The 8,838-nt window shown below is 44.6% G+C and overlaps 1 protein-coding gene across 1 annotated transcript in view; it reads left to right on the top strand.

Annotated features, from left to right (window-relative positions):
* TEAD4 (TEA domain transcription factor 4) overlaps positions 1–8,838 on the top strand; it is a 51,664-nt gene that overhangs the window by 3,153 nt on the left and 39,673 nt on the right. Inside the window, exon 3 of the mRNA XM_015563761.1 lies at positions 6,404–6,658. Within this exon, the coding sequence (XP_015419247.1) occupies positions 6,404–6,658 (255 nt within the window). The remainder of the gene's footprint in view (positions 1–6,403; positions 6,659–8,838) is intronic.

Genomic DNA, 8,838 nt, shown 5'->3' with positions numbered 1-8,838 from the left:
TTCTTCCTGCTTTCCCTTTCGCCTCCCTGCATTGTGCCTACATATGCAAATTAACCGCCATCTTTATTGGCAGTTAACCGCCATCTTAGTTGGCAGTTAATTTGCATATCACCCTGATTAGCCAATGAAAAGGGTAGCGGTCATACGCCAATTACCATATTTCTCTTTTATTAGTGTAGATGGGTCTTGAACTATATCAGATTTTACCAAATGCAGTTTCTGAATTTAAGGTTTAGAAACATGATTTTTCTGTGCATGTGTGTGAGTGTGTGTGTGTGTGTGTGTGTGTGTGTATTGTATGGCCAGACTTAGTGGTCATTATTGTTGTTACTATTTTATACAGTTAATATTGTTTAGATTCACTCTTATTTTTACCAGCTACTTTGCTCACCACTCTTCCATGTATAATGCCTTTTTTTATATCAATTTCTTTTTTTTTTAAAGACCTCCTTTACTGTTTTTTGTTTTTCCAGTAAGGGTTTGTTAGTACTAAATTCTCTCCCCCTTTATCTGAAAAAACCTTGAATGTTCACATTTGAGCAATATTTTGGTTGGGTTTTTAATTCTAGGTTGACATATGATGTCACTCATATGTGGGATATAAAACAGAAAGCAACAGACAAACAAAACAAAGTAACTATTGACACAGACAATAGTATGGCATTTACCAGAGGGGGAAGGGGGTGAAAAATATTATGATGGAAGGAAATTGATATATTATAGAATTGTACATGTGAAGCTTATATAATGTTACTACCAATGTCACCCCAATAAATTTAATAAAAAGAAAAAATTCTAGGTTGACAGTTATTTTTTTCTCAACAATTTGGAAATGTTATTTTGGGTCTTCTAGTGTACTGTTGAGACATTCATGATCAATGTACACAATATAATAGTCCCTGTCACCCAAATTAACTTAATAAATAAATATTAAATACATATATATAGTAGTCCTTTCTTTGTAGGTACTCTGTCCTTTTTCACTCTGCATGATTTTAAGATCTACTCTTTGTTTTGGTTTTCTAAAGGGTACCTGTAATATGTCTTTATTTTATTTGAATTTATTCTGGTTAGGATTCAGTATGGTTCCTGGATTGGAGAATTCATCTATTTCATTAATTCTGGACAATTTCCTATCATTATTATTTTAAAGTTATTTTACTTCATTTTCTATAGTCTTTCTTTCTGGAATGCTAATTAGAGGCATGTTGAACTGCATTTTTATTCTCTTTGCTTTTTATAATCATTTACAAATAATATATCTCTGAATAATGTCTTCAGATCTATCTTTCAGGTTGTTAATTTTTTCTTTAGCTGTATCTAATTTGCTGTTAATCTCAGCCATTGAGTTTTTAATTTTAGTGACTAAAATATTTATTTCTAAATGTTTTATTTTGTCCTTTTTCCAGTCTACTTTGCATTTTTAGATAGTGTCTAATTCTTTCTTATGTTTCCAATTCTTTAAGTCAATAAGTATTTTAAACATAATTAATAGAATAATATTTAATCTGATATTTTAATTATCTGTAGTTCTTGGGGATCTAATTTTGATCCTGGTAGATTATTTCTTCTTATATGTTGTAGCTATGGATTTTGAGACCTTCGTTAGCAAAGCATTACCTTTGGTAATTCTCCCCAGTCTGGGTTAAAATTGTCTTTTCAGAGATTTTCAGCTTGAGACCACTGTTTATTTTGTTAATTGGCTAGGAGTTCCTGAGTGATATAAAATTTAAATCTCAAATCCACTTACTGGTAGACCTTTTGTTACAAATTCTTAGGCATGACCTTTGTTTTTTATACCTAGAGCTCAGGCCAAGATAACCTTCCCTGTCATATTTTGTTGGGATTCTATCTTTTCTGTGAAGATTGAGGTATAGCTCCCAGTTCCAACCTCCCTGTATCTCTCAGGTCTAAGGTCTCATCTCGGAGTAACATTAAACCCAGTGACCTTATTATTAAGATTAGAGGCCCAGTGCACAAAAATTTGTGCACTCGGGCAGGAGAGGGGGTCCCTCAGCCCGGCCTGTGGCCTCTCACAGTCTGGGACCCCTCGGGAGATAACGACCTGCTGGCGTAGGCCTGCTCCCAGGTGGCAGAGGGCAGGCCCAATCCCTAGGTGCAGCCCCTGGCTCAGAGCAGGGCCGATTGGGGAGTTGGGGCGCCGCCTCCTGTCATGCACAGAGTAGGGCAGATAAGGAGGTTGTTATGCCACCCTCAGGGTAGGGCCAATTGGGGGGTTGGGGCACCACCCCCAGTCACACTCAAGGCAGGGTTGATGGGGAGGTTGCGGCGCCACCCCCTGTGACCCACAGAGCAGGGCCAATCGGGGTTGGGGCGCTGCCCCCTGTCATGCTGATCCCGGTACCGGGAGGCCTCGCTGCTCCGCTGATTCTGGTGCTGGGAGGCATATTCCCCTTTTACTATATAGGATAGAGACCTGGTGCGCAGGTGGGGGCTGGCTGGTTTGCCCTGCAGGGTGTCCTGGATCAAGGGGGGGGTCCCCACTGGGGTGCCTGGCCCGCCTGGATGAGTGGATGATGGCTTTTTGCAGCTGGTCACACCCCCTTCAGGCTGGGGGTCCCCACTGTGGTGCCTGGCCAGTCTGGGTGAGGGGCTGAGGGCTGTTTTCAGGCTGGCAGGTGACTGAAGCTCCCAACCGCTCCTTTTTTTCTTTTTTCTTTTTTATTCTGGGCCAGCTTTAGCTTTGAGGCTTGGCTCCAGCTCTTAGGCCTCGGCTGCTGAAAGCAGGGATCTGGTTTGTTTGGGTTCTATAATCGAAACACTGTTTCAACTCCAGCTCTGAGATCCTGGCTCGCTGAAAGCAGGTTTCTGGGGTTTCGTTTAGCTTCTATCTTTGTAACAATGTTTCAAACTGCAAGCTCAGAGGCCGGCAGCGGCAGACGGGGAACATTGGAGTCCTCCGTCACTGAAGCAAGCAAGCCTCATGTTAGTTTCAAGCTGCCTGGCTGCCGGCCACCATCTTGGCTGGCAGTTAATTTGCATATGGCCCTGATTAGCCAATGGGAAGGGTAGCGGAGTGACACCAATTTGCATCTTTCTCTTTTATTAGTGTACATTAGCTTCATGCCCTGCCTCCTAGAGCTACTATAGTAATAGCTCATCTGCTTATTTCTATAGTTTAGCATTTTTTCATTTTGGGCTTCTGGGGTTTACTTTCTTCTGAAGTTAGCCATGTATTTAAAAGTGTACTGTTGCCCAGCTGTGTGACTCAGTGGTTGAGCATTAACCTATGAACCAAGAGGTCACAGTTCAATTCCCGACTGGGGCACATGCCCTGGTTTCGGTCCCTGGTTGGGGCGGACGTGAAAGAGGAGACAGCTGATCACTAATTCTCTATAATCATTGATGTTTCTATCTCTCTCTCCCTCTCTCTTCCTTTCTGAAATCAATAATGAAAATATATATTTTTAAAAGTAAAAAATAAATAAATAAAATGGCCGTTGTTAAAATATAAATAAAGTATTTGTTATATTTGTCATTTTTAAGTTCCATCTCTTTTAAGAACTTTGTTTTGGAAGGTATAGAAAAAGAGTTCAGGGTTCATGATAGCATCAAGACAAGAATTTCAGGTGGAGAATAAGCTAGTTTTTTTCAGATCAGGTGACCCTCTTGGACACACTTTGAGGAAAATGATTTTAACAGCCACAGAGAGAAAGCCAACTTTAATTATGCTAAAAGGCCTGGGATGTGAGGGCAGAGATCAAGACCCAGCTGACCTGTTGACTTGTTATATAACCTTGGGCAAGTCTTTAGGCATTTCTGGGCCTTAGTGTTAAGCGGATTGGGTTAGGTTTCCCCTGGGGTTCCTGTTTTAATTTCAATGGTTTAACCTCTTTCTAACTTCAGGCCTGGGCCAGCAGTCTAAGTTCCTTAGAACCTCTACTCTCTCTCAGGGTGTGCCCCCCCAGTAACCACCCCCCCCACACACGCACACACATTGTGCTCCTCCCTTTCCTTCACTGAATGGTGACCACACTGACCCTCATACCCACCTCTCTGTGAAGAAATGTTCAGCTAACACAGCGGTTCTCAACCTGTGGGTCGTGACCCCTTTGGGGGTCAAACGACCCTTTCACAGGGGTCGCCTAAGACCATCAGAAAACACATATATAATTACATATTGTTTTTGTGATTAATCACTATGCTTCGATTATGTTCAATTTGTAACAATGAAAATACATCCTGCATATCAGATATTTACATTACGATTCATAACAGTAGCAAAATTACAGTTATGAAGTAGCAAGGAAAATAATTTTATGTTTGGGGGTCACCACAACATGAGGAACTGTATTAAATAAAGGGTCGCAGCATTAGGAAGGTTGAGAACCACTGAGCTAACATGTCTGGGTTGGGGGTGAGAGACTTCAAGCATGAGGGATGCTCTGGGAAGGTCTTATCTGTGAGGATCCTGGATGGAAGTGGGTTGGAACTCAGGTCTTCAGACTCCTACCCCTGGGTTCGGGCTGCTGAACTACATTGGTCCTCATGGCTAATAGGGGAGGGAGAAAGGGGTGATCTGTGTGATGGGGAGAGACCCTCCTTTGCAGATGTACTCAGTGGCTGGGGGTTCAGGGAGGGCCATCGGAGGTAAATGGTACCCACCTGGTACTCATAATCTAAAAACTGCCTTAAGATTACTAGTATGTCCTGCTCCTTCCCAAATCCCTGAGAACTATGTCCAGAAATTTATAGCTTGGGCAGTTGGTACCGAGGTCACTGAATTTGTCTTATGCTGATGGCAAGGGCAGGGATGTGTTGTCAGCTTCTGGAGACACCAGCAAGTTAACTTGCCAGAGCCCCAACATGTGAGAATCCACCAGGGCCAAAAGCTTTCTTTAAGAACAGCCAGGCTTGGCTGGTGTGGGTAAGTGGTTAGAATGTTAACTCATGTACTGAAGGGTTGAGGGTTTGATTCCCAGGCAAAAGCATGTACCTGGGTTGCAGGTTCGATCCTCCGGCCCTGTCGGGGCACATGCAGGAGGCAACCAGTTGATGTGTCTTTCTCATATCAATGTTTCTCTATCCTCCTCTCTCCCTCACTCCCTTCCATTTTCTCTAAAAATCAGTGGGAAAAAAATATCCTCTGGTGGGGATTAACCGAAAATAAAAAATAAAAACAGACAAAGCTGGATGTCATAGAGAATGGTGAGCTGCATTTTACTTTATATACTTTTTAAATTAAATTTAAAGTTTTAATTGTGGTAAAACAGGTAACGTTTATCATATTAACCATTTTTAAGTCTATAGCTCAGTGGTGTTAAATGTATATTCACATTGTTGTGCAACAGATCTCCAGAACATTTTTTCTTGTAAAACTGAAACTCTATACTCATGGACACCAACTCTCCTTTCCTCCTCTCCCCAGCCCCTGGCAACCACCATGCTACTTTCTGTCTCTATGGATTTGACTACTCTAGATACTCCATATAAGTGGACGAGTATTTGTCTTTTTGTGGCTGACTTATTTCACTTAGCATGATGGCCTCAAGGCTCATTCTGCATGTGACAGAATTTTCTTCTTTTTTAAGGCTGAATAATATCCCATTGTATGTCTGTATCACATTTTGTTCATCCATTATCCATCTGTGGATACTTGGGTTGCTCCACCTCTTGGGTATTGTGAATAATGCTGCTATAAACATGAGTGTACAAATATCTCTTCAGGACCCTGCTTTCAGTTCTTTCAGATATATATACCTAGAAGAGGGATTGCTGGATCACATGATAGTTCTATTTTTAATTTTTTGAGGACCCTCCATATTGTCTCCCATTTGATATTCCTGTCAGCAGCACACAGTTTGTTTTGTTTTAAAATATATTTTTATTGATTTCAGAGAGAAAGGAAGAGGGGGAGAGAGAGAGATTGAAACATCAATGCTGAGAGAGACTCATTGATTGGTTGCCTCCTGCATCCACTTCCCTTCCCTGAACCGGGAATCAAGCCTGCAACCCAGGCATGTACCCTCACCGGGAATCAAACTGTAACCTCCTGGTTCATAGGTCAACATTCAACCACTGAGCCACACCGGCAGGGCAGCACACAGTGTTTTTCATCCTTTTTGTCCATTATTGATTTAATGCCAGGCCATCCTTGTCTCCTACTTCCCAGCCCTGTCTGGGTTCTTGGAGCTGCGATTAGAGATTGCCAAGGTCATTGTGCTCATTTGACGGGTAGGAAGCTGAGGTCTACAGAGGGGAGGTGATCTGCCCGATCCTAGACCTTGAGTTTTACTCTTTGTCTCCTAGAATCCTGGCCTTTTCCTCCAAGTTCCTGTGTGGTGACTGGCCTGTCAAGGAAGAGCAGCTGGCACTCCCTGGGTACCCCCGTCCCATGGTCCACCTAGTTCTTCCACCAATACTGTGGTTTCTGCCCAAACAGGTCCAACAGGCGCTCCTCCAAGCGGAGCCTTGGAGGGCAAGGCCGGCACCATTACCTCCAACGAGTGGAGCTCTCCTAACTCCCCTGAGGGGAGCAACGTCTCTGGGGGCAGTCAGGCATTGGACAAGCCCATCGACAATGATGCGGAGGGTGTTTGGAGCCCGGACATTGAGCAGAGCTTCCAGGAGGCCCTGGCCATCTACCCACCCTGTGGCCGGCGCAAGATCATTCTGTCGGATGAGGGCAAGATGTACGGTAAGGACCCTGTGGGATGGGGCAGCAGGCCCCTGGCCTCATGGCCCAGCTCTGGAAATAGAATCTAGGCAAGGGGTGAGGCGCAGCAACCTTGGGGTCCCCTCCAATGAGGGAGGGGGATGATCTCTTGGCGCTTCTAACAGGTGGACACTGCTTTCTTCTGAGCTGGGTTCTCAAGGGGTGGGAGGGCATCTGAGGAGAAGCCTTTGAGTGTGTGAGGAGCTGGGGTAATGGGAGACTTGGGAAAGGAGTAAAATACTGGAAACATCCCACAAGCCATCCCTCAGGCAAATGTCTCATCTCCCAGCTCCCCACCTTGGCTGTGAAGGGTGGTCACGGAGGTGGTTCCTGGACTCATTCCCTCCTTCATGAGCCTTCTGTGTTCCAGGTGTGGTGGGCAGATCTAGTCCCTGCTCACAATATGGTGGGTGAGGCGTGGCCACACATGTAGCTGATGACCAGGCAGACGGAGTGGGTCAGGAGGGAATCCAGCAGAGCGCTGCAGACCTTCCTCAGGAAAGGTCCCTTCCGCTGGGAGGCATCTAGGAAGGCTCTGTCTTCCTGAGCACCTGAGGATGTGGAATGTACAGATAAAGAAACCCTGTCCAGCAGCCACGTGGGATTGATTTTGGATGGAAGAAAGGGTATTTGGGAAAGTAAAACAACAACTGAGCAGCTGTTGGAAGGCCCAAGTCAGGCTTTCATTTTCATTGGAAAGCTCCCAGAGCCCTCAGCTTGAAGCACTGGAGCTGAGAGGGTCTCTGGAACTGGCCAAAGCCCCTGAGAACAGAGGGCTCCACCCTGGCTTCCAACAAGCTGGCTCTAGTCCAGGAGCTCACCCTGGGGGTTTCCACGCAAGTTCTCCCTTCTCAGCACAGATCCCCCGTGGGGCTGCTGTGTTGTCTCCTAGGGGTGCTGTAAGAAATTACCACAAATGAGTGGCTTAAAACAACAGTTCAGGAGGCCAGACCTGTGAAATCCAGGTGTCCTTGGGCGGGTTCCTTTTGAGGGTCTGAGGGAGAATGTGCTCCAGGCCTCTCTCCTGGCTTCTGGTGCTTGCTGGCAATCCTTGCTGTTCCGTGGCTGTTAGCTGCATCACTCCCACCTCTGACTCGGTTGTCACATGGCCGTGCTCCTTCTGTGTCTGTCTCTGTATCTTCTCATATCCTTATTAGGGCACGAGTCCTTGGACCGGGGCCCACCCTAATCCAGTATGACTTCATCTTAACTAATTACATCTGTAAAGACCCTATTTTCTAATAAGGTCACATTCTGAGGTTCTCAGTGGACAAGAATTTTGGGGGGACACTATTCAACTTAATTCAACTGACTAAACTCAAATCTGGTTGTTTACTGGCCCAGGGAGTCATGGAGCTCTCACAGCCCCTTCTACTCTATGCTTTAACCTTCCCTACAAGGCCAAATTGAGGTCTTCTCTTTCTTTTGCTTGTTGGGAAGCAAGTTCCTTTTGAGCTAGACTCTAGGTCTGCTCTGCAGTCACCAGTAAACTGCTCATGTCTTCTTTTTAATATATTTTTTAATTTATTTCAGAGAATAATGGAGAGGGAGAGAGAGAGATAGAAACATCAATGACAAGAGACAATCATTGATTGGCTGCCTCCTGCATGCCCCCCACCAGGGTCAGAGCCCACAGCCTGGGCATGTGCCCTTGACCGGAATCGAACCCGGGACCCTTCAGTCCGCAGGCCGACGCTTTATCCACTGAGCCAATCCAGTTAGGGCTACTCATCTCTTCTTACCAGCCCATCATATGGCTATGCTTGGTTCCCACAGTCTCTCTTACTTTTGTGGGCTCCTTTGCCCTGGGTCAGCCCCCTGTACCACTCCTACTCTAACCATTTCCTTTTTTTTTTTTGCTAGATATGAGTTTGTTGTTGCTCATAGGTGAGAACAAAATATCTTTTAATAATAACAAGATATTACAAAGAAAATTAAAAAGTATTTTAAACTTTCATTAAAACTTCTTTATGCTATCATGTCATTATTTTTTTTTAATTTTATTTTTTATTACAAAGGGTATTACATATGTGTCCATTTTCCCCCCCGCCCAAGACAGTCCCCTAGCCTCCCCTATCCCCCAGTGTCTTATGTCCATTGGTTATGCTTATATGCATGCATACAAGTCCTTTGGTTGATCTCTTACCCCCCTACCTCCCCGC

This window comes from Myotis davidii, unplaced genomic scaffold, assembly GCF_000327345.1.
Source record: "Myotis davidii unplaced genomic scaffold, ASM32734v1 scaffold1219, whole genome shotgun sequence".
Classification (NCBI taxonomy): domain Eukaryota; kingdom Metazoa; phylum Chordata; class Mammalia; order Chiroptera; family Vespertilionidae; genus Myotis; species Myotis davidii.
Note: the sequence above shows the minus strand (reverse complement) of the source record. Positions and strands in the feature narration are given on the sequence as shown.